This window comes from Actinia tenebrosa, unplaced genomic scaffold, assembly GCF_029948245.1.
Source record: "Actinia tenebrosa isolate PJP-AT-01 unplaced genomic scaffold, QUT_ActTen_1.0 PGA_scaffold0__85_contigs__length_37466705, whole genome shotgun sequence".
In the NCBI taxonomy this organism is placed as follows: domain Eukaryota; kingdom Metazoa; phylum Cnidaria; class Anthozoa; order Actiniaria; family Actiniidae; genus Actinia; species Actinia tenebrosa.
The window spans coordinates 567,574-593,766 of NW_028292569.1; the positions used below are offsets into that span (position 1 = coordinate 567,574).

General features: G+C 37.4%; 2 protein-coding genes across 2 annotated transcripts in view; both read left to right on the forward strand.

The window, feature by feature from the left end:
* The first annotated feature begins 22 nt into the window (after positions 1–22).
* Positions 23–9,131, forward strand: LOC116305168 (interferon-related developmental regulator 2). The gene is made up of 12 exons (XM_031715024.2): positions 23–272; positions 538–633; positions 727–823; positions 1,470–1,550; positions 2,711–2,754; positions 3,534–3,685; positions 4,811–4,861; positions 5,052–5,206; positions 5,668–5,908; positions 6,072–6,200; positions 6,906–6,995; positions 7,423–9,131. Exons 1-12 carry the CDS (start codon positions 218–220, stop codon positions 7,504–7,506), a joined length of 1,275 nt encoding a protein of 424 aa, XP_031570884.2. The 5' UTR covers positions 23–217; the 3' UTR covers positions 7,507–9,131.
* Positions 9,132–10,239: 1,108 nt separating this feature from the next.
* Positions 10,240–26,193, forward strand: part of LOC116305165 (dynein axonemal heavy chain 3) — a 65,904-nt gene continuing 49,950 nt past the window's right edge. Inside the window, exons 1-18 of the mRNA XM_089026118.1 lie at positions 10,240–10,447; positions 12,540–12,614; positions 12,810–12,901; positions 13,444–14,214; positions 15,347–15,485; positions 17,666–17,770; positions 18,197–18,327; positions 19,031–19,226; positions 19,624–19,818; positions 20,384–20,637; positions 20,748–20,952; positions 21,677–21,880; positions 22,271–22,401; positions 22,838–23,033; positions 23,516–23,710; positions 24,172–24,360; positions 25,145–25,273; positions 25,981–26,082. Of these exons, the coding sequence (XP_088882244.1) occupies positions 10,421–10,447; positions 12,540–12,614; positions 12,810–12,901; positions 13,444–14,214; positions 15,347–15,485; positions 17,666–17,770; positions 18,197–18,327; positions 19,031–19,226; positions 19,624–19,818; positions 20,384–20,637; positions 20,748–20,952; positions 21,677–21,880; positions 22,271–22,401; positions 22,838–23,033; positions 23,516–23,710; positions 24,172–24,360; positions 25,145–25,273; positions 25,981–26,082 (3,336 nt within the window). The 5' untranslated portion in view covers positions 10,240–10,420. The remainder of the gene's footprint in view (positions 10,448–12,539; positions 12,615–12,809; positions 12,902–13,443; positions 14,215–15,346; positions 15,486–17,665; positions 17,771–18,196; positions 18,328–19,030; positions 19,227–19,623; positions 19,819–20,383; positions 20,638–20,747; positions 20,953–21,676; positions 21,881–22,270; positions 22,402–22,837; positions 23,034–23,515; positions 23,711–24,171; positions 24,361–25,144; positions 25,274–25,980; positions 26,083–26,193) is intronic.

A 26,193-nucleotide genomic window follows, 5' to 3' on the forward strand; every position in this document is an offset into this window, starting at 1 on the left:
TTCTGGGGGCGAATGATTCAGTTCTTCTTTCCCATCGTTGGGTAAAGTTAGTATTCAAACTATTCCCAATGTATTTACGGAACAATTCCTTACTTGATCATTATTTTAGTCTCAAAAAGAAAAGATCTATACGAGGGAGAAAATTTCATAAATTTAAATAGTATCTAAGTGAATTTTTGAAGAGATTTTTGGACGTGAAACGTGAAGTTGTTTGACTATGCCTAAAGGGAAAGGTAAACGTTCTGACCGGCAAGGCAAGTCGAAAACCCGAGGTAAAAAAATTTCTCTGTCTCCGATCATTCATCGGTTATGTCTAGTTTTTATTCTATAAGCTTATGGCGTAGATTTAGCTTTAATTTTAATGAGAGAGCTGTATTTTTGTTTGTAAACGTCTATATTGTGCTTCATTCATTCTACGCGAGTCGTTCTTGCTACTAAATTCAACACTTCCCGCTAACCGGTGTATGTTGATTTTATATTTTGTATTTTTAATTGTAAGTTAGATATTCAAACTGTGTTCTTTTATGTACTTGATAGCTTCTCCTCGAAGGAGTGAGGAAAGTCTTGCAGTCGAAGATGACGAAGCAATGAGTACAACAAGCCAGAATTCTTTGGAAACTCGAAGCGGTGATGGTACGTCTTCCCGCATCACGTGTGTCTAAAACCAAGCAAAAAACCTCAACTTTACTTATTTTTATTAACCGACGTTTCCTGTTTCCCTTACAGACGTCAATAACGAAGGCAACGACGATAGTTTAGAAGAAATCGAAGTCACTTTTGAACACAATTTGGAAGATTATTTGGATGGGGCAGCGCAAAAAAGGTGCGCCATTTTGTTTTTACTACCTCTATTACACAACTGTACAAATGTAAGAAAAAGAAAAAGAGATGAATATTTCCTGAATACCAATGTATTTTTATTAAGTATTTGTGTGCTGTTTTTTTATCTTGATGTTAATAATCTTATTAGAAAAACGGCTTTGGCGTTGTTTATAAATTAAAATTACTGGTATTGTTTTTTTTACACAATTTATTTAAAAGTACAAAGTATTTAGTTATACCAAAATAAATTATATCATATTATTGTATTCTCAAATCGAGTAAAGACTGTCTTGAATTCATAGCAAGCCATAAATATTTGTTGTCATTATTTACTACACTTACGTAAAGCCCCATTTTAGCGCGTAGCAGTCTTTTTGTTTTTATATTTTTTTGACGAGTCGGGTGTTTTACTCAGTGGTGTAATATTATTAGCATTAGCATTCCTCTCCATATTTATTGGTCGGGGTTCCTGTGGAAGAGCCCCATCTATAAAATGGTCTCTGTTTTTCTGTCAGTAGTGACCTTCACATCCAACAACATCCAATATCTTGTACTTTGTCTTCGGTTCTAAAGGTCCCTATTCTCAAATGTGCAGTGCAAGGCATTGGCGTTTTACCACCTAATGTTTTGTTTTGTTTGTTTTACAGTGCCAAAGGACGACAAACTTCCTTGATTGCCTTACAGAAAGCATTGAAGTCTAAAGTACTCACAGAATTTGTTGCAAGCAGGTAAAGTTCTGCCACCAGTGATGGAGCTAAGGGTTTAGTACACAGCTACCAACTCCAACTCTGGTTCCATTGCAAATGAAAACTGCAGTAAGCAGTCATGTTCAGGATTTTGTATAGTGTTTGCTAAATAGAGATGTATCTAGAGGTTTGTTTAAACAGTAAATAAGGAAAGTATTTAATTTTGGTCATCATCCAAGGTGTTAAATAAATGGTGTCTGCTTAATAGATAGGCATCACAGTAACTATGCATATGTTTGATGCAACAGTTTCTTCAGCTGAAGTTTTTGAAACTGCTTTCAATGAAAGCTGAAGGTGTAAATGTACATAGGTGTATGTTGCTATTTTTCATGGCTCATTGAAGTAATAAAAAACTTGCTATCCAGACTATTGATGATTTGAACTGCTAAATCTCATCCGTAACATGAAGCCTTAGATCTTTTGTTGTGTTTAAGCAGTTACATTCATTCTCAATTACACACACTGCTATAGCAATTATTACAACAATTATAACAATTATTGTTTCTGTTGCGATGAAGGAGCTTTAGGTGGACTTCAATCAAGCCGTTTCCATGACATTCTATAGGCACGTGCCCTTACAGCTTTGTGTTTTCCGACAATGAAACGCCTTGTAGTTGACGTCCACCAAAATCTTTTCCGTCACTACAGAAACAATTGCTAGAGGGCACGTGTGATTGAGAATGGCTGTAATATCATCAAATAAGGCATGAGATTGCATGTCTGAAATAGAGGATATCACATGGGCACGCGGAGATGCGAAATTTATCTTCGAGTGTTGAAAAGATCTCTTACGAGTGAGAGATTTTCAACACGAGAAAGTAAGTTTCGTATCTCCAAGCGACCATGTAATATTCTTTTTATTATAAATTTATCCATAAAATCAAATTAATAAGCTTTTTATTATTATAAAGAGTTTTTATTCATAAATTAATAGTTTAAATACACATGGTAACAATATTTTCACATGAAAATATCAGTTTTTCGAAAAGGAGAAATATAGGTATTTTATGGATAATTATATGATAATACTGTGTTCCAGACAATCTCAAGTTTTCATTGTTTATAATGTTCTTATCTCATCCAGAAATTTTAATTTTTTAGAGACTTGACTTCGATATTATTTTCTTTTTTTTCTCTCTTAGGATGATGACATTCCAGGATTTGGTGGAAAAATGTCTAAAAAGAGGTAAAATACAGAAGAATAGTTTTAGCATTCTTGTCATTCTGTGAATTGTTGCCCATTCAAAAGCAGATTGTACTGTAAAGTTTATATTTCTGATAATTTTCTAATTCTCATGTTATGAACATTTAAACATGATACACTTATTTCAATAAAGTTAGTTACCAAAAACCTAGAAAGCTGTGATCGCTGAGAATCACAGGAAATGTTACATATTCAACAAGTAAAGGTTTTGACACAAACTGCAGTAGTTGAAGATGCTCAGAGGAGGTGAACTTGTAACTGGTAGAAGATCTCAAGTCTATCAACAGTGTTATCAAGCGGTTAAAACATGTAAAATGGGGTAAGATGTTAAATAACACTAAAAAAATATATAGTTTAAGTGCAACTTCTTGAAGTCTTAAAGGTTTTTCCATGCCATATGCTAATGCTGTGACGTATGAGGAGTAATCATTTAATATACAAAACACTACTGGTACAGATAAATTAAATTTGAAATACGTCAGTTTTCCCCATTGCTCTTATAGAAATGATTGCAAGTTAGTTTTCCAATAGAAGCTGGTGTTTCGAATTACGAGGAACAACAAATAACCATAAATGCCTCCTCATACGTCCTACATTAGCATATGACATGGAAAAACCTTCCTAACTTCAAGAAGCCGCACTCAAACTATGTAATTTTTTCGGGTTATTCAACATCTTACCCCATGTAGAATCAATACTGAGAATATTGTCAGAAGGGTGATAGGCACTTTTAAATGAATGTTTATATAATTTTCATGCAGGGCAAGCAGAAGATCGTGTCCTTGCATCTTCTATTGCATCCTTGGTATGCATTCAGCTTGGTGTTGAGAGTGAAGGGTTCTTCAAGGTAGTTAAGCCTATCCTCACAATGATCATCCAGGACCCAACAGCAAGCATTGGTGCTAGAGCAAGTGTAAGTTATTGTTTTTTGATACAACAGGGTTTATATCTAGTACCATTACTTAAAGATACTACAAATCCAAGGGGTTGCAAGTGTGCAGTAGGGGTTAAATATTGCTTTTCAACACTGAGTCCTTAAAAGCCATTCTAATTTTATTGAAAACTCCGAAACAACCTCTGGGCTGATCAAAGTCAGGGCACTGCTAACTCACAGATGGAATCCTGAAACAACCTCTGGGCTGATCAAAGCCAGGACCTGGCTAAATCACAGATAGAACCCTGAGACAACCTCTGGGCTGATCAAAGTCAGGGCACGGATCGACTCACAGATAGAACCCTGAGACAACCTCTGGGCTGATCAAAGTCAGGGCACGGATCGACTCACAGATAGAACCCTGAGACAACCTCTGGGCTGATCAAAGTCAGGGCACGGATCGACTCACAGATAGAACCCTGAGACAACCTCTTTGCTGACCTAAGTCAGGACCTGGCTAACTCACAGGTGGATTAGAATTTAAGGTGTTAGGTTTTGTGGGGGGGGGGGGGGGGGGGGGGGAGGGGGAACCAGAGAACCTAAAAAAAACCCCTCAGATTCAAGGTAGAGACCTAACAATTACTCACATGTGATGCTGAGTCCATGAATTGAACCTAAGACCCCGAAGGTGAGAGGCAAGTATATGGAAGGAGGAAAGCCAAAGAACCCTGAAAAAGAAACCCTCAAATTCGAGGTAGTTCATTAACAAAACTTCTGCCAAACTGAAATGTACATATAGTTGTTCTTTAAGAAATCCAAGAACATTTAGCCTTTTTAAATGTAAGGCCCAACATTTTAAAGATAGTTTTTTACCTTATGCTATAAGTAAATGGGATGCTGCCCTTTAGCAATATTTTAGTGTTCTCAATTTACCTTTTATAATTTCAATTTTTAATAATCTTTATTTATATTGTAAATTCAAGTTTTTCAATTTTATATTGCTATTTGAATAAAGATAAGCATTATTATTTGAATAAAGACCTAACAGTCTCTACTTACATGTGATGCTGAGTCAAGGAATTGAACCCAAAAACTCAGAGGTCAGGGGCAAGCATAATACTATGCTGTACTTACAGCATGACTAAACTTATATTTCTCTGTTAGTGTTGCAGTGCCCTTGGTCTTTGTTGCTTCATTGCTGCAGAAGACATTGAGGTAAGTTAATTTGTTGAAAAATTCCCACAATTTAATTATATCATTTGTCTTTTCATTCCATCTGTTGTCATTACTATTGGGCAATAGACTGCTGTCAATATAATATATCATTGTAGATTCCCATGTAGATTCTTGAATGCAGTCTTGATGTAGTCTTGAAATAACCTTATATATATATTCGTTTTTGCAGGATTCACAACAGTGTGCTAAAGTGTTTGAAGGAGTTTTCAATAACAACAAAACTATCACCCCAGTTGTTGCACCTCTGTATTGCCACGCTGTATTAGCCTGGGCTCTACTTCTGTCTGTTGCACCTGAAGCTGAAGCCTATAGCACTGTACGCAAGTAAGTATTATGATAACACCACCAACTTTATGTTATGAGGGTAAAAACATGTAACATAAATTTGTGGCCCTTTTCTCTTGTCTTACTCTACTTTACCTTATTCTTGGCTGTCACCTACTGTACTTTTATAGGCCAAAAGTTTTGTATACTGACTATGGCCATAATTTATTTGAAATATATGGGTCTGCCATCTTGGTGTCCCACTGAGGGGCATAAACATGCCGGCCAAATCACAAAAGTTGAAAGTCATGTTGTAACCACTTCAATTTTCAATAGCAATAATAAAAAAGTATTATTTCAATCAAATTTCACTATTTCCAATGCTTTGAATAATATGTCTCAGTGTAAACTCAATTAAGAATCAGTGAAATAAAGATTGTGTCTAAATATCAAAAACAACTTAGTATTATTAAGACTGGCACTATGTATGATAAAAATTAATGTGTTTTATTTGTTCACAGATTCTTGCAGAGAATCTCGTGCATTCTAGGTGCAAATGATATTTCAGTCAGGATTGCAGCGGGGGAAGCATTAGCATTGATGTATGAGAAAGCTAGAGCTGTTGACAGATCCTTTGTTGGTGAAAAAGCCCGATTTTGTGAGCAACTAAAGGACCTAGCAACTGACAGTGACAAACACAAAGCTAAAAAAGATCTCCGTAATCAGAGGTCGAGTTTTCGTGATGTCATGCGTGCAATCGAGGTATGTACAACTGAGGGAAAAAAGAAGACTACTCAAGTGTTCCATTTCAAACGTAAACAAATACTAACAATGTTTTTGTGCTTAATGTTTGACCGAAAATGTTCGTATAAGTTTCTGTTTTGATAGCACAGAGCTGAATCTTTTTATCTGTGTTTGTCTTTAGGATGGTAGCGTACCAGATGAGACGATAAAGTTTGGTGTTGAGTACTTGGAGCTCTACTCCTGGACAGTAAGGAGACAGTACTCTGCTTTTAAGGAATGTCTGGGACTGGGAATGCCTGTACAATTGCAGGTATATAGATTGAGATTAAATTAATGATGGTAGATGGTGGTGGTAAAGATGAATGAATAATGAATGCAGTGATACATGATCTTCAGGGTTAATGTAATAGGCCCTTTGCAGTAAACAGTCACATGTCTGTACTAGAATGCAAAATTTTTATACTAAAAATATGTTAAACTAATATTATGTTTTTATACTAAATTGGTGATTCTTTTTGGCTACTTGTAAAGAACTGAATGAAAACATGTTTATCCAGTGTGTTACAAATTGTAGCTTTATTACGATCTCTCAAAACAGTTTGTAGAAAGTTTGTTTGCACTCCTGTATATTTCACCCATGGGAATCAAAATGTTCATTCATTTGTTCTCCGTGAATTAATCAGCACGTGATTGCTTAGCTGCAAAGGGCCTATTATGGTGATGGTGATAAAAGTGAAGGATAATTATGGAAGTGAATGATAGTGGTGTTATTGATAGTAATGTTGATGATGACAAAAGTAAACGATCATGATGATGATAAATTTTGATGATGAAAAATAATTTCTTTATTTGGGTACAATCTGTACAATCTTCTGGACACGTACTGGCTGTTATTCTACTATTATATTCAATATACATACCCTCTGCATGCTATAGTGATAGTTTATTTTCAATCTCCTTGCAGCCATAAAGCTGAAGTTATTTAAATACTTATTCTTGTATCTCATTGTTTTAGGGGAATGAGTTACTGAGGGACATTTTTGAACTTGGTCCCGTAGTCAACCTAGAGGAAATGCAGCTACAGAAAGTGAGCAAATTCCAAAGGGTGAGTGACTCCAACCTTGATGTAGTGCTTGATTCATATATTTATACATGTATATAGTGCAATTAACTACTGTAACCCGGGCCACTTAGACCAGTTAGACAAGTGAACCAATTACAATGTAGAATGGAAACAAAGCCTTCCAATTTTGGATGTTTTGGAGCTTAGACTGCCCGAAAATTGTAATTTTACATAAGAATCAAACTTAAGTCAAACTTAAGCAATGAAACTAAATATCAGAGAAAAACTTAATTGTTATCAATAACTGGGGGGGATCAACATAATATTGAAAGATTGTGATTGGCTGCCTATGTCAATATGATACTGATTTTCCTCTCTCCTGATTGATGGCTAAAGATCTTTTTTGTCTTTTGTTCAAGTGGTCAGTAAATGCCAACTTTTCGTTATCAATATTTCCTATCTATTGCAGAATCAGTACAACAGTGCAGCATCCAAAGCAAGAACATTAGTGAGAGGCAAGAACAGGGACAAACGTAATGTCAGTGCATATTGAGAAAGGAACCATACTAAATGACAAAACAATGAAATTTCCTCATGACGTACAATCCCAGTAAACCTCGTTTCCTGAATGCACACAAAGCCAAAATTTTAAATACATATTTTGATGTATCAAAAGAATATAAAATTCAATTCGTATTTTAATGTCAAATGAATTCAATGTTGCTATGGTGTGAAAACAAATCTTCCTGGTCTTCACTTGCAATATGTAGGAAGTTGTGAACCAGGATATTTTGATATTGTTGTGATATTATTTAGTATTATATTTTATTTTGAGCATTTTAAAGTGATTTCAGTAAGCTTGTGTAAAATAAATCCTAATTTATTCAATTTTCATTCTATCAACAAAACAAAAAATATAACAAAAAAACAAAGAAAAAATTCTTGTATTACCCTGCCAAACAGGTATTTTAGTAGTATATTGGTCAATATTCCAATTTTATTAACAACAACAGAAAACACAGCTATGCTGATCAGCTTACTATAATGCTTTTGTACAACATTTAGAAATGATGTTTGAAAATTATTTCATAGGTGTTTATTATTGACTTCACTCTACTCAGTACGAAACTTCCCATTAAATTAAAGACAGCCACAGAGAATTATCATTGAGAAACAACAGGCCTATGTTTTCTTAAATAAGACCTCTTGGCTGAGCGTGAGAAACCAACAGTTGAACTCTAGAATTTGGATGCAAGAACCTTGCACTGTGACTAACGCAGGCAAGGAAAGTAAAAGTGGTCATGTCTTTCCTCCTTGCAAAGGTGCCATTAATTTTGTTATTCTTTGATTGATTCTCCAACAACGAAGCCTTTGTAATCACTTTCAGTGAACATCCAGCACAGATAGCACATAATATTATGAAAATATCTAAAGAACTGTCATTGACTTAGAATTGTGCATTAATTCCTGGAGGTTTCGGTCACTGTAACCTTCACAAACGATGATGGAATGACGGGCAATCAGGGCCTGGTCATATGAACGGTGGATAGAGCTATCCCATGGATAAATCCTTATCCAGTGGATAAGAGGATTCTGTTATTCAAAAAAAATCCATTGGATAAGATTTATCTGTTGTATAGCACTATCCACCATTAGTACAACTCGGCCCAGATAGAGCTATCCACCCTTCGTACAACTGAGCCAAGGAAATATGTGTTTACAATGTCAATGAACACATTACAGCTACCACGTTTTAAGCACAAAACATCTCAAGATACTTTCATTACCAATGAAACAAAATTAGTAACAATAATGTAAAAATAACTGGTGTAAAGGGTTTAAATTAATTGTCAAAATAAGTCATAATTTACCTTGGGGTCCAGAGATTCAGAGAGCATTTGCTGTCTTAGTGGTGCTTGTTCTAAAACCACCCAAAACCTCTGGAGCCCAAATAAAGATTTGTCTAAAAACATCAAATGCAAAAAAAATTATTTTCTTCCTAGCAGTTTTTCAAATATTAATAAATCTATTAATATTCCCTATTTATTTAGATATTTATAATATAATTGAAAGAAAATGTTATTAAATACCCTAGCATTTGATGTGTTTTATCAAATCTGAATGAAGTACTATACTGTTGATTGCCATAAAAAACTATTAAAAACGTTGACTATCAAAGCTTATATGTTGTCAATAACTATTGAGGTAAAAATAACGTTCTCCAATAAGGCTGCCTTTATAATGTATGGCAGAGGGGGGGGGGGGGGGGGGGGCAGGTGAAATCTTTAAATGACAAAAAATTCTTAACCTCCCCCTTGAAGTCCACCCAAAAATAACTATCCCCCCAGGCAATCTCTTGTAGCTTCTAAAAATTTTGCATCCCCCCCCCCAATTCTCTGAAAAATTTTTAAAAAACCCCCCCATTTTACTGGTAAAAAATTTTCCGATCCCCCCTAAATTTCACCTGCCTCCCTCCCCCTCTTAAGCTATACATTATAAACGCAGCCTAACTATAACCCCTCAAATGGGGATAAAGGAACTTTTCTTTCATTCAATAAAGGCCCCTTTAGCTAAAGGTCAAAATAAAAAAAATCCGAAATATCTTTCTAACTACAGGGAACTGGATGAAAATTGTTATGACATTGGAGTTGTTTCCATTTGAAGTATTTATTTTCTCATTTCTGAATTATTTCTAGAAAAAAAACAACAACTGAGTTGCACAGCGTAGGGAGGTTTGGGTACGGGGGTATAAAGTTTGTGGTAATGAATGGATAAAGAGTACTAGTGAGCTAAAAAGCGAATTTTTCTATTTAAAACATGTAAATAAAACCTGTATGGTAACTAATTCTCTCCACATTACAGCCCTTCTCAATCACGCACAAAATCGTACAAATTTCTATCGCAACAAAATAAAGTTTTCAGTGGATGTCAACCAAAGTGTTTCCATGACATTGCCGGAAAATACAAAGCTTTCAAGTGCACTTGTCTATGGAATGTTGTCAAAAACGCCTTGATTGACGTCCACCAAGAATGTAATTTGTGCCAAGCGAGGCACGAGATTTGCACAAATGGTTATTTTGCCGGCACGGGAGCCCATGTATAACGAAAGTGTGTGTGTTGTATTTCTAGCGTAGTGGAGTCAAAATCCTTCGATTTCGCAAGTGTGATTGAAAAGCGCTGCATCGCCGGAATATTAAAATATTGATTTTTTTTTCGTGCGATGCAAAGGTGCCAAAATTTATAAGTTATTTATTAAAAATTTATATTAGAATAACTTGGAAACGGCTGGCATCATGCCTTGTAAGTCACTGAGAAAAGTAAATAAAACTTAAAAAATGAAGGCGGATTTAGTAGGATCAGCAGTTCGTTCTCATTGTTGCGGATTTTGAAAGATTTTACGAGAACTTTCCTTCGAAGATGAAGTCGTTTTTTCTCAAGAAGAAGGACAAGTGACAGAACTTCGAAGCATGGCGACGACACGAGACAAAATAGAGGTAAAAATCTCCCCCTAAGTTTAAGAATTATGGTCTGCAAAGTAACAACATCAAGCTTATTTAACACTTTATAACTCAGACTTTAGATAATTCCACGGAAGTAGAAAATTTCGTCTAAAAACCGCAAATTATCATTCTAGTTGAATGAGCAGCTTCAATTGTTTGGTTTGCTTTTAACACGGACATAATGGTACAAAAGGGTTATCGACAAGAAATTATTATAATTTCTCTCATAGTTTCTGTCCTTGTAGCCTTCTTTTTGATTATATTTTGACCATAAATAGAGCGAGTAACCTTTTAGCGTTAAGCTTTAGAGTTTCAATGCTAATGTAATAGTGGAAGACGGACACTGTTGGCAACTGTTACCTTATACAATTATTACCTTCTGACGATTATTACCTTGTTACACCTAAAACCATAGCTTCTAATGCCTGTATTTATCTCTATAGCTACTTCAGGATAATTTTATCCGCATTTTCCTAAAAAATATCTTCCAAATTATAGTGTTAAGGGTTGGAAATACAAGTTCCTTACCAAATTTATTGACTTGATAAAAGTTACAATTTATAAATTCAACATGAATTTTAATTTTAATTTTGAAAAGAAAAACTCTATCCTCGCATCCGCTATTTATTTTCATTTTAAGTAAACTAAACAAAACACTCTGTATATAAAGACAAAAGTAAAAAATTATTGTGTATTTTTAGTAAGAAATATTGTTAAATGTTGGACGAAAAATATTGTGTATTTTTGTGCTGATAATGATGTTGTAGTATCCATAGAGACCAGCGTTAACAAAAACTTATGACTATTTTCATTACATTTAATTGTCTTGCCCTGATGCTTAAAAATTAAAGAAAAATACATCCTAAACGTAGAAAATTTTCCCTAAGAATGGCCTAAAATTTTTGACTTGTATTTTTGTGCAATAAATTGAATATTTGAGTAAAACTTGGGATGTCTGACTACGAGACATTCATTTCAAGGACTTAAATAGCTTTAAGTGAGATTATTAGGCCTCGTATGAGTTTTTATTTTTTAAATGTTGTTTGTCAATTTCTGTAAAGTTTGTGAATCCCTGTGGGGCCCCCCCTTGAGACTCACACATGTTAAAAAGATGACCTATTGATAACCCTCAGCTTGCATTCTAAATAACAAAATTTATAATGTAAAATCAAACATCAGCATTTAACAGAAGTGTCTATTAATAATTATGTTCATAATAAATGTAAGGCTGTGTATTCTCTAACAACATATATATTTGTGCATCTGCACTTTTGCTGTTCAAGTTGAGTGGTCATACACACTTAGCACCACAATAGGGCACCAGCGATACTGTTATATCATAATCGTATTTATATATAATTGCTATTGTGCAGTCTTGTATATCAGACAGCGCTGCATGCAACCTTCAACCTTATTATTCGAACTATCTGTGCATTTTGGATGCTGCTCGTTTCTGCTAGAATAAACTCTACATCGTAGGTCAATGCATGTTTGACTAAATTAATGTTGTTTCCAAAAATTCTCTGTCATTTAGGCCTAGGGCAAACGTCGAGCTTTCCATGCACCGAACTCATCAAAAACAATGGATATCAGGTGATAATGAGGCGGCATCCTTTGATGTAATTAAGTTCGATGCATGGAAAGTTCAACGTTTGCCCTAGGCCTTAGTCAAAGAATTGTAATTTTTTAATCCAAAGGCAAAGGAATGTTTCTTTGAGTTCTATACATTGATACCATTTCCAAACTTTCCAAATTACCAGCTGATTTGAAAAAGTGGCATATAAATGACATCACTGCAAAACTGTGGTGTCATGAAGCCTGCAAAAATTGACCACCGAAAAATAAAAACATGCCCGCCAAATATCAAAATCATCAAATATTGTGTCACTGTTATGAAACGTTATGAGCAACAATATATCTTTTTCATTTGGTGGCCTGGAGATTTCAAATTTTAAGAGGAAATTTTTTTTTTAAGAGGAAATTGTCACCTCAAATTTTCTTGATTTTTATTTGCTAACATTTTTTCTCATATCAGCTGGTAATATTGAAAATATAGTTGTCTTATAATTATTGCTTATGATTTTAGGTTAATGTTGGTGAAATTGAATCCAAGAAAAGGCCAAACATATTTGATCACCTGCCACCACTCAGTGCACCACAGGTAATTATATGATGCAGTATGTTCTGTCCATCAATCAAAATTAGGCCACACCTCCTTCATATTAGTACAAGTTTGAGTTTTGTACTTAGAAAATATAAATAGGAAATTTTGTGAATGACATCTTTTCTAAGCCAATAAAAATGGACTATCGATGTAACACAATATAGTTATTAAAATCAATATTACATTCCATAGCCTGCTTACAGTGAGAGACCCAAAATAGTAGAGTATGCTGCATATACCAAAGCATCCCCAACAAAGGAAAAGCAGTATTACAGACATGCCAGGTAAGGGAATATTGCTCCCCCCTCCCCTCGCACGATCTTTCTTATCCCCACCCTACCCCCCTTGGCACTTCAGCCCTCTTTGAAGGAGATGTGGATATTTTCTGGGACTATCTATAATTCACTGCTGATCCCAAATTTATTATTCTACCTCACTAGTTACTGTTGCTACGTCAGACAAGCTAAAATGTGTTTTTGATATACGTCATGGAACAGATACCAATTGCTGAACATTGTATATGAGAAAGCATTCTAAATGAAGTTCACTAAGAAAAAAATCGATGACTACTAAACATTCTTGTGAATTTGAGGTTGTTTATTGAACATTCTTTATTCCTTTGGGAAAACTACCCATTGTTTGGAGGTCACTCAAGCAAAGCCAGGATCGGTGAATTTAATTAGGGCTAACTTCAACAAATAAATTTATTTTGAATTAAAACTACTCTTCCTATGGTGAAGATTTGCTGTTGTCTTTCATAAAAGTTTACATCTCCTTCTCATTTTTTCTTTTAATTTTTCTTTTCGTTTTTTTGTGTGTCTTTCAGTGATTCTGTGGCAAACAATTACACACCATCAGCTCAAAGCCTGTCAACCGACATTATATACAAGCACAAAATAAACAGAAGTGCACCACCTGCTCGAACGACTCGTACAACTACCAAGAGAAAGCAGGAATATGTGGTGGAAGAAAACGTGAAGGTCCTACACACTGGCCCACAGTCTGCACCAGGGACATACTCTATGATCTCCGAAGGCACCCCTGGTAACATATCCAAGAGCCCAGGAGGTACCTATAACATGGGGTTCGTCACCAGGGCACGTTATCGATCCAGTCAAGCCAGCCCCACAAGAGGAATGAGATCAAAGAGTGAAGCAGATCCATCAGAGACTAAAGAGATTGGACTTGATAGTTCAATTTTGTCACACAACAATCCACCCAGGTTAAAGAGAGTGCAGTCAGCTGGTCGTGCTGAGTCACGTACTCCAGCTACTTACTCCGATGTGCGTGACAGTGGCTTCCATGGTTTTGATGATCCTTTTAGTGAGTCCCCAAACTCAAAACCAACCAGGGTAGCATGGGGCTCCATCCAGAGTGCGACTAAATCCACGACCGAGGAGACGCCTGTAGAAACGGACTCGACTCGCAAGACACCCGAAGAGCAAGCAAATGGTTTCCATGGCGATGCGTCGACCAATGATGGCAGAGAATATGATGAAGAAACTACGTCCGTGTTAAAGATCGTTTTTCCTCCTGCGTCAACTCCGACTCTCGGTCTACCCAGAGCGGTGGCTCCACCCGAGTCTCAAGAAAAAAGGTAAGATAAAGATCCATGAAAGTTTTAAAATAACACACAAATCTGCCTAACACTCCTAACTATTTACCGTATCAGTCCTTGCTGTAAGTCAGTTTATAAAATAACTGTTAAAAATCTCGCGTTCTGATTGGAAGTGAGCGCGTGCTTTATGAGAGCACACAGCACGCGCGCGCAAATTTCAGTTGCGTCATCTAAAATAACGGTTGTTATAATTTGTATCTCATAAGAGAAATAAAAAAACTTGCTTGCTGTGCTGTGTGCAGTTACAAAACACTTGATGATTGACAGATTACTCGAAAAGTGTCGAGAAGCACGACGCTCCTAACACTTCTCTCGTGTTCTGCCAACTCAGGCGTGCTTTCTATTTCTTCAATCCTACGTGCCCCAACATTCTTATGGGAAGCCGTTTCAGTGTTACGGCATGTCGTACTGTGTAATTTCTGTAAGTGAGTACCGTAAGTTTCCCAGTCATACGATATCCATTCTTATGGGAATCCATTTCAGTGTTACGGCATGTCGTACTGTGTACGTGCTGTAAGTCAGTACCGTACGTTTCCCACTCATACGATAACCATTCTTATGGGAAGCCATTTCAGTGTTACGGCATGTCGTACTGTGTACGTGCTGTAAGTCAGTACCGTACGCTTCCCACTCATACGATGAACATTCTTATGAGAAACCATTTCAGTGTTACGGCATGTCGTACTGTGTACGTGCTGTAAGTGAGTACCGTACGTTTTCCCAGTCATACGATAACCATTCTTATGGGAATCCATTTCAGTGTTACGGCATGTCGTACTGTGTAATTTCTGTAAGTGAGTACCGTACGTTTCCCACTCATACGATAACCATTCTTATGGGAAGCCATTTCAGTGTTACGGCATGTCGTACTGTGTACGTGCTGTAAGTCAGTATCGCACGTTTCCCACTCATACGATGAACATTCTTATGGGAAACCATTTTAGTGTTACGGCATGTCGTACTGTGTACGTGCTGTAAGTGAGTACCGTACGTTTCCCACTCATACGATAACCATTCTTATGGGAATCCATTTCAGTGTTACGGCATGTCGTACTGTGTACGTGCTGTAAGTGATACCGTACGTTTCCCACTCTTACTTTGTGTTTTCTAGGTATTACAGTTTGGTCGAAAAAGCTATTGGTGCTCATATGGTGGCTCGTTTAAGTGAAGAAAGGAAGAGAAACACCCACAATTTCGTCCCATACAAACTGCGAGAGAGCTTCAAAGAAACGCTTCGACAACTGGACCAGGTATTCATTCGAAACTTAACAACCGTCTTCACCTCCAGTTGGGCATCATATTGTTTTCGTTGTAGAGACTGTTTGCTACCTTAAAAGTATTCTTTTTGTGCGCGTTACATCTTTGCGGTCATGTTGGGGAATTTATCAAAAATTGCTTATTAGCTCTCTTATTTTTCATATCATTATCATCATGCATCATCATGCATCATCATGTATCATCACCATGTATCATCATCATGTATCATCATGTATCATCATCATATATCATCATCATGTATCATCATTATGTATCATCATCATGTGTCATCGACATCATGTATCATCATCATGTATCATCACCATGTATCATCACCATGTATCAACATCATGTATCATCATCATGTATCATCATCATGTGTCATCGACATCATGTATCATCATCATGTATCATCATCATGTATTATCATGTATCATCATCATGTATCACCATCATGTATCATCATCATGTATCATCATCATGTATTATCATGTATCATCATCATGTATCATCATCATGTATCATCATCATGTATCATCATCATGTATCATCATCATGTATCATCATCATGTATCATCATCATGTATCAACATCATGTATCATCATCATGTATCATCATCATGTGTCATCGACATCATGTATCATCATCATGTATCATCATCATGTATTATCATGTATCATCATGTATCACCATCATGTATCATCATCATGTATCATCATCATGTATTATCATGTATCATCATCATGTATCATCATCATGTATCATCATCATGTATCATCATCATGTATCATCATCATGTATCATCATCATGTATCATCATCATGTATCACCATCATGTATCATCATCATGTATCATCATCATGTATCATCATCATGTATCATCATCATGTATTATCATGTATCATCATCATGTATCAACATCATGTATCATCATCATGTATCATCATCATGTATAATCATCATGTATCATCATCATGTATCATCATCATGTATCATCATCATGTATCACCATCATGTATCATCATCATGTATCATCATCATGTATATCATGTATCATCATCATGTATCAACATCATGTATCATATCATCATGTATCATCATCATGTATCATCATCATGTATCATCATCATGTATCATCATCATGTATCATCATGTATCAGTCAATCATGTATCATCATCATGTACTTATTCATCATGTATTCATCATCATGTATCATCATCATGTATCATCATTCATCAGTATCATCATCATGTATCATCATCATGTATCATCATCATGTATCATCAGCATGTATCATCATCATGTATCATCATCATGTATCATCATCATGGATTCACATCATGTATCATCATCATGTGTCATCGACATCATGTATCATCATCATGTATCATCATCATGTATCATCACATGGATCATCATCATGTATCATCATCATGTAATCATCTCATGTATCATCATCATGTATCATCCATCATGTATCATCATCAGTATCATCCATCATGTATCAGCATCATCATGTATCATCATCATGTATTATCATTATCATCATGCATTATCATCATCTGTATCACTCATCATGTATCATTCATCATGTAGCATCATGTATCATCCTCCATGTATCACTCATCATGGTATCACCATCATGTATCATCATCATCATGTATCATCATCATGTATCATCATCATGTATCATCATCATGTATCATCATCATGTATCATCATCATCATGTATCATCATCATGTATCATCATCATCATGTATCATCATTATGTATCATCATCATCATCATGTATCATCATCATGTATCACCATCATGTATCATCATCATGTATCATCATGTATCATCCTCATGTATCATCCTCATGTATCATCATCATGTATCACCATCATGTATCATCATTATGTATCATCATCATCATCATGTATCATCATCATGTATCACCATCATGTATCATCATCATGTATCATCATGTATCATCCTCATGTATCATCATCATGTATCACCATCATGTATCATCATCATGTATCACCATCATGTATCATCATCATGTATCATCATCATCATCGTCATTACCTTCAACATGGCTGCAGTGTCTTTATTCTCATTGGGAATGGCAGGTTGCAAACCATTTAAGGCACACATTGTTGAATGTTGTTCTATTTACCGTTAGGAAATGGAAGACAATTACATCCAAAGTGTTAAACAAGGAATCCTGGATTACGTGTTGTTGGACCCGTCTGAACAAAGAAGATTGGGTCTACACATGCCTGAAGCTGTGAGTATAAAACCTTCATAGAACAATCACAGAACATAAAAGTCGTGATCAAATTATAGTCATAGAGCCTTTATTTAGCGGTTACCATTGGGGAATTGTCAAAGGCTGCTAAATAGAGGTAAACATTACTTCAAGAACCCTCTTTGAGACTTCGGAGGTAAATTGGCTGCTAAAACGAATTATAAATTACTGCAAAAACCCTTTTTGGAATTTTGAAAACAGTGGCTGCTACTATATAGAGGTAGGCCGCTTAATAGGTAGGTATACACATTGCTTCAAAAACCCTCTTTGCGACTTTGACAGCGGACTGGTAAATAGAGGTTGGTCGCTAAATGGGTAGCCGTTTGGGCTTTGCGAACTCGCCGCTGAGTAGAATCGAAGTTGTACTGTATTAAATTCTCTATCTCTTGCTTGTCATGTCCCAAGGTTGTGTATCCTGCTGGTCGTGATAGCTTCCCATGGCACGACAACGTCGTTTCTTGTAAGGAATTTCTAGTTAACGGTCTCTACATAACCCACCCGGTGCTCAGGGAACTACTTTTCTTGTGGCATACGCAGTAAGTATATCATACCTAAGTAAAGGTTATATACCTTTACCGAGGTTAATATATCTCATATCCACCGTGGTTTAGGTATATAACCGCCTCATGGGGAAGTTTCTTGAAACGGCCGGGGTCGATAACTAGAAATCAACCTGGACGTTCTTTTTATTTGATTAAATTAGGTGAACATGAATGATAAAGACCGCCAGTGATGATACATGATGATCAAAGATCGGGAGAAACAATAACGCATACTAATGCGCATCCAGAGCTTGCGCTAGTTGAGTCTAGTCGCGCGCACAAAGGCGCATGCAAAGTGACGCGTAAAAAACCTTATAGTGTGACGTATTTCCCGGTCCAACTGCTCACACGAACCGATAAAATAAAGCGAAAAACGTTCTCAGTGATTTAAACTCATCCAGAAACAATCCAAACTTTGAACAAAAAAATCCTGTTACGAAGAAAATGTTAAAAGCATCTTTATAGAACTTTCTTTCGTTTTGGACTTGGAAGTCGGTTTACCATACGAGGGACGTCACACTTAAAAGCTCTTGAAAGCGGAGACACTAACGAGCAGTATATTATATATTCATTTTCCCCTTTACACCAGTAAATTTTCTGCTAAATTGAGAACTCTATGCAAAACAATCGTATCCTGTCCTATGGGTATTCTAGTATCTTCTTTTCTTGTTTTCTGATGTTCTTGCTACTTCGTTAGGTATTCAGAGCTACGTCTTATAGACATCCCAGGGATAAAGGCGTCCCTTCCAATGACGGTAGAACAACTGCTTCAGCATGTACACCAGTCCTGTGAAAATGGCGCGTCCATCCTAAGAGACAAGTGGATTCCCACATGCGTTAAGGTCATTAGTGACAGGAGAGATGACGTGGAGGCCTGTATGCCTGAGGGCGAGGTAAGGGAAGGGAAGGTGATACAAATGAGACAGTCTTGGTAAATATTTCCTTAACCGAAACAGTCTCCTTTGGAACGTGACCGTGCCGTCTCCCATTTGCCGTATTTTAAATTCTTAGGGACGTACCACTAGATCTTTGAGGGGGTGGGGGTTGGGCAAAAACCAAAAGAAATTCGAGCAAAGCTTTTGAAAGTTTGAAAAAAAGATGTGCATAGAAAAGTGCTAGAAAAAAATTCCAAATTATGTCCAAACAGCCATGAGGCGTAAAAAAATTACTGCACGAAATAAATTGCCCAACTCCCTCCCCCCCCCCCCCCCCCTCAAAAATATAGTAGTACGTCCCTTACGAAATCTACTTCATTAATGGGAACGGTTTGCGGTGGCTTGTCTCTAACAGGAATACAGGACCCATGCTATGGACCGCTTCTTCGCATCTGTCGCCTGCCTGATGTCCAACAATCTGCGAAGCACTGTTTACGCATCGATCAAGGATTTCCTGACGTTCATAGAGACGTACAAACAAGGCAATGACTACGAGGGAGACTTCGAGAGATGTCTGCCCGTCTTACCTCAACTTCTCGTCCTGACCGTTGTGAGTAAATATCATTTTTAAATATCTTTTAATTGTTATAAGAAACGTTATAATAGCTCTTATTAAATCTCGCGTTCTGATTGGTTGATCCGCTACGCGTTGTGTTTCTCCTAACACTTCTTTTGAGTTCTGCCAACTCCCGCGTGCTTTATAACTGCACGAAGCACTCGTGCGGGTTTTTTATTTCTTTGTTAGTGTGTATCCTCCATATACTGTAAAATGTATACTAATAACTTTTAAGAAACGCATGGTCTAACAGAGTATAGAGCACATTATTGAAAGACAAGTGACGCCAAATATAGGTATCCTCTATAGACCTTGAAATGTATTCTTATGAGCACGGAATATTTGCCATGCTATATTGTAATACAATGACGTAGTTGTCACTTTTTCAAAGCGCCTGATCTATCAGAGTACAGAGCACGGAACATTTGTCATACTATATTGCAATACAATAACGTAGTAGTCACTTTTAAGAAGCGCATGCATGCTCTATCAGAGTACAGAGCACGAAAAATGTGCTATGCTATATCGTAATACAGTCTTTCATCCAATTCTTTTCCAGGTCCCAGACATGGAGGACCAGACAGTAGCCTTTGATCCACGTTTTTCCGACATAACGGAAGCCTTGTTCTTGATCATCGACACCATTATCACCAGCGTGCGTTCCTTGAAGCGCGTTGAACATCAGCTGTTCTATGAAGAGGAGTGGATGAAAAACCGGTTCATATCTAATGTACAGCTAGACGAAGAACGAGTACTGGATGCTAAAGCCAGGCTTGCTGTGGTTGTGGACAAAAATACAAAGGGTCCAGTCAAGTAAGAATAAAATATAATAGAGACCTTTAGCAACATTTTTTATCGCTAACCGCTAAGTATCAGGCCTAGAAACACGCCCGCAAACCGTATTTTTCTTGTTTTTATGATAGATTCAGGTCTATCTACGAGTTTTATCGCTACCTGCTGAACCGGGATTCCGACCGAAGGACTTCGAACTTCATCTCTGGTGAACACACGCTATCCCAGTACGGTAGAGAGCTGGAGAAGCTGTATGTGTTGAAGCGCGCTGCTGCTTCCATGGATCTGTGTATTCCCATGGAGCTCTTTGTCCTTGACTGTAGTAACATCAATATGGTGAGTATTGCATTTTAAAAATCACTATCACGTACTCCGGTTTTTCCATCCTTCCACTCAAACCAACCCTAACTGATTCAATCTAGTTGGTGCTGTGCTCCGGGGTCACACATGGACTCTGTAGCGGCTGCCAGAGGCGCCTTCACATGCTTTCAGTTCGACCCCGTTGACTGCGCCACTGCTGTACTTGCGGTGGTGACCAGTAGCGATAACACGTTTTAAGTTTTGAATATTAAGCATGGGTAGTATTGGTGGCGTTCGCGGCTAACGCGTCGTCGTTCACCGCTGTGAGTCCAACGGGTCGGGTCCTGGTTCGAGCGGTCGCCACATGTGAATTGATGTGTTGTTTGTTTGATGTGTTGTTCTCTCCTATGCTACGAAGGTTTTCTCCGGGTTCTCCGGTTTCCTCCCTCCGTAAAAATCAACATGTGATCTGAGCGTTGTGTGCATGGAATATTAAAATGTAGTGGTAGTGCGTGTGAGCGAAAAGTGTCCCCAATTAGTGCGAAAGCGCTAGAACAACTAGACACTTAAATAAAGTGATTTAAAAAGTGAATTAGTAAGCGTTGCTGCTCGGGAATGGGGTTGGTTGGTCGCGTAATAGAGGTATATTTTACTGTAAAAACCTTCTTTGGGACGTTGACAACTGGTCGCTAAATAGTGTTTGGTCGGTTAGTACAATTTCTATTTGTTATATATGCTGACTAATTCAATCGAATTTCAGTTTTTAATTAAGCGTGCAGAAGACCTTGTAGATGTTATGCTGAAACATCTGACAAAGAAGAGTTCAGCCTTTAACCGATCGATCTGCAGCCAATACGACCAGATAGTGATTCGAATAACCACGCCGGCCAAGACAACAGATGAACTGGTGGATTTGGAAAACTACATCGAGAACCTGAGAAGTGGACCTTTGTTACAACTGAAGGTGGGTTCTTGTGATGTCTTATCACGTGATGCAATCACGTGGGGGGACACGATCGAGGTTGCCTATTTTGGCTTGACTTGGGTTTTACATGTATCTATACTTCATTTATATCATCCATACCTCGCTTATTCATCTATCCTCCGACCAACTAACACACCATACACCATCCATCCTTCAATATCAAACTATTTATACTTCCATTCATTCATCCATCCCTCGACTAATTTACCCATCCATCCTCCTACCAAACTGACCCTTCCATTTATCCGCCACCCATTCACCCATCCGTCCTTGAATCTGTCCATTCACTCACCCAGTCATCCATCAGCAGTCCTCCCAGCTCTATCCATTCATTTTCTACTTTCACTCATTTATATTTTGTCTTGTCAGGCGTTGTTAGAAGAAGCTGCTGATTTGTTGATGTTTCTAATGGATCACACGTTTCTCCAAGACGATCATCTGAAGCTTAACGAAACAACGTTCACTTGGCCTGAGCGAATTCTACCCATGGTGGAAATGAGGTACATTACAGATTACCAATATAACTTATATATGACTAATAGATTATCCGAATATCGTGACATTCCAATTTCTTCCCCTGTGAACCATTCACAAAATGTGAAATCCTCACGTTGTCTTGACATTCAAATGGCTTCCGCTATGAACCAATCAAAAGACATGAAAGCCTGACGATGCCTTGACACTCAAATGGCTTTTGCTATGTATCAGTTACGACACATGAAATCCTCACGATGTCTTGACACTCAAAGGGCTTCTGCTGTGAACCAATCACAAAGCTCGAAAACGCCTACCAACCAATCACAGTGCACCTTGTAGAAGACTATGTATGCACATCACAGTACATCATGTGTTTCCTTATTATTATTATTATTAATATTATTATTATTATTATTATTATTATTATTTTAAATTAATGTTTATTTTTCATCATTGCAGTGAAAACCGCATTCAAAGAGAACACGACACAGCGGTACAAAGACTTTTTGATTGGCTCACAAAATTCGAAAAACAGCTAAACGAGACCCTGGCGAGCATCAAAGACTTCCATTCGAAGGACAGACTCTCTGAATCTAAAACCTACTTAACACAGCTCGATGACTTACAGAATAAAGTACTGGAATTCTTAGACGAGGTAAGAAAACTCACTGGCTTGCGCGCGTGGGAATCAAGGGTGGTGTAGTGGTAATAATAATAATAATAATAATAATAATAATAATAATAATAATAATAATAATAATAACGACTTTATTTCAAGAGGGTAAAACACATAACAGATACGCAAGGTACTGATAAACTAGTGGCCCTCAAAAAGTAAAAAAAATGTTATAAATTAATAGATATAAATAAATAAATCTATATATATATGAATATAATATTAAAAAATTTAAAAAAAAGTACACGCGCGTCTCATTCCTGGGGTCTCTGGTTTGATTCCTGGACACTGCATCAAATGTGAGTAGAGTTTGTTAGGTCTCTCCCTGGATTCAAGGTTTTTTTCCAGTTCTTCGTTTATCCTCCCTCCACAAAACCCAATTCTAAATTCAAATTCGACCTACCGTGCCTTGGCTTAGTCTTCCCTTACCTCAATAAATTATCAACTGTTTGTACATACAGCGGAAGCGAATCAACAAGGAGGAAGAACTTCTTGGTCAAGAGAATCGAAGTCTCTTCCCGCAAATCCAGGAGATCATCGACGCTAAAGAACCATTCGACAAGTTATGGCGCGCGGTTGTCAAGTTTCATACTCGACAAGAGCAATGGCTGGCTGGCTCGTTACTGCAGTTGAACGCTGAGGAAATCGAGGAAGAGGTATGTAGAAAAATCTAAAGGAATATTTTTACCAAGATTACTCACTCCGTCTCTCTTTGCTTTGGGCACGTTTCTTGTTTTTCTTTTTCTTTTGCGGGCTGTCTGTGGCGTGTAGACAAATGTGATGGTGTGATCCCTCTGCCATAATAACACATGCAGGGGTTTCAAGCGGAAATTTAAAAAAAAAGAAATAATAATAATAATTAAAATAATAATAAAATAAAAATAATAATAAAGAATTTGCGCACTGTATTTCTTACCACGCAAAGTGACCGAGGAAGACTGAAACAGGGATCCCAAGCGCCAAAAAGTAACTGCGGAGAAGGCTACGTTTCTTCGTTGTTTATTCTGTTTAGAAATTTCCCAGATAAAAGCAATTTCTCACTGCCCATACCCAAGGCTGCGCACTATTAAACCGAGTCGTGTTTCTCTTCAAAAAATATTTGTATTTGTAATTTTAGGTGTCTGAGTTATGGCGCACAAGTTACAAACTGACCAAAGAGTTCGCCCACCCTGAGTTCCGTGGTCCTTTGCGCGTCGCGTCTACCATCAAAGCGAGGCTAGAGAACTTTAAGATCAACATGCCTCTCATCAGCGCGCTGTGTACTCCAGGAATCAAGACTAGACATTGGGATATGATGAGTGTGAAGGTAAGCCTCTTGGAGAAATGCGCACAGTAATGCTGTGCCTGTACAATGCTTGATATAAATTTAATCTGTGTACGCAGAAAAGATTGTGTAATATAGCAGTTTTCGTATGACTGTGAAAAGCTCACGGCACGAATACGGTCGTGACACGGCAGGCCAGGCCAATCTCATTCCTCGATTATTTACTCTCCATCCAATCAAATACCCGAAAAACGGCATAAACAGGCGCGGACACGGTCACGCCAAGGTCACGGCACTGCCTGCTAATCACATTGCGCGAGAAAACGGTACGGCACGGCACGCTTACGGCACCGAGCTTTTCACAGTCATACGAAAACACTAGTCATCCCGTTATGCATTATGGGATATCTTCCTGGCAGAAATTGGTGTTGTTTTGGTGGATGGAAATCCATGCGAATTCCAAACCTAGACGCGCAATTTGCTGTTTCACGAGATCAAAATTACTTGTCGCTTTTATTATCTCTTGTCAAAACGAGAGAAATAACTCCAACGACAACCAAATGGTATTTTTGGAGGGGAAACGTTTCTTGAATGAGTTTTGCTATTATCGTTTTTTTCTGTTTGCGCTCGCCAAGACTAAGAGAAATTAAGTCATGCATTTCGCAGCATTCTTAAATAAATTACAAGCTTTTTCTGTTTTATTTTTTATTTATTCCAATTTTTAAAAAAAACCACCCAATTTAGCCTAAGGCTAGTTTAAATGGAGTCCTGTTTAATATACATATGAAGCTACTGTTACAGTTGTGTATCTTGTTTGTGTTGTCAGGTTGGGTTCAACATAACGCCCAAAGAAGACACAACACTTAACGAAATGCTTGCGCTTGGACTGGACAAGTTCGTCGAGGATCTGGCAGCCATTAGTGGGAGAGCAGCCAAGGAGTTCTCTCTTGAAAAAGTATGGCTTACTTAATTCAAGTGTATTCTTGCACGCAGGATTCATTTGAGTTAAGGTTCCGTATCCACTACGTTTAATATTATTTTATGTTATTGCCAAGCTTTCAGCCATATTGGCCATCTTCAGGGCTACATGCAATGACTTACGACTGCAAATAAAATTACCACAAACGTAGTGGATATGAAACCCTGATTGAAATGCTTACTTGTTTCGTATTCGGAACGCACTCGATACTTCTGCAGCTAACAATTATTTTGCTCTTGTTTAAATGAAATGAGCTAGGACGTCCAGCAAATATAACGTAATTCGGTTTCACTGACCATAGAACCTTAATTTGCGCTTATATTCATGGAGACTGTGCGCTTTAACCTCAGTCCCCTACTCTCCCCTCCCCTCTCCTCATAATACAGGCTCAACAAGTTCGTGGACACCTTTGGTGCGCACAACAATACACTCGCTGCACCCCTACAATCTATAGTGCATATATTCCAGGACTGGACCCAATTTTGCTCCCCAACTGATTAGCTTATATCTCAAATAAAGGAAATACCGCGCGCGCAAATAAAAATGAGAAAATTAGGTCCAGTTCTGGACTATAATGCATATAGCCTTTTTATGTTTAATGTCATCCCAGGGAAGAAATACAGTCGAATTGTTTCTGGGCGGATGTGCAGTGATAAAATATTCCTTGCGTGTTTTTTCCCCAGGCTTTAGATAAGATGCAACAGGAGTGGAGAGGAATAGAGTTCACATTTGTTGAATACAAAGACACAGAAATAAGTATTCTCTCTGCTGTTGATGATCTACAGGTAGGTGACGGTCACAGCAATGTTGTTTTATCCATCTACTGTGAATACTGTAAAGCATATTACGTCATAGCCGCCATGTTGGTTGACGATAATAAAGCATTCTTCATTAGC

Coding starts and splice junctions, on each gene's coding strand:
- LOC116305168 (XM_031715024.2), top strand. CDS start 218: ATGCCTAAAGGGAAAGGTAAACGTTCTGACCGGCAAGGCAAGTCGAAA. Junction 273..537: donor AGGCAAGTCGAAAACCCGAG/GTAAAAAAATTT, acceptor TGTACTTGATAG/CTTCTCCTCGAAGGAGTGAG. Junction 4,862..5,051: donor TTGCTGCAGAAGACATTGAG/GTAAGTTAATTT, acceptor TCGTTTTTGCAG/GATTCACAACAGTGTGCTAA.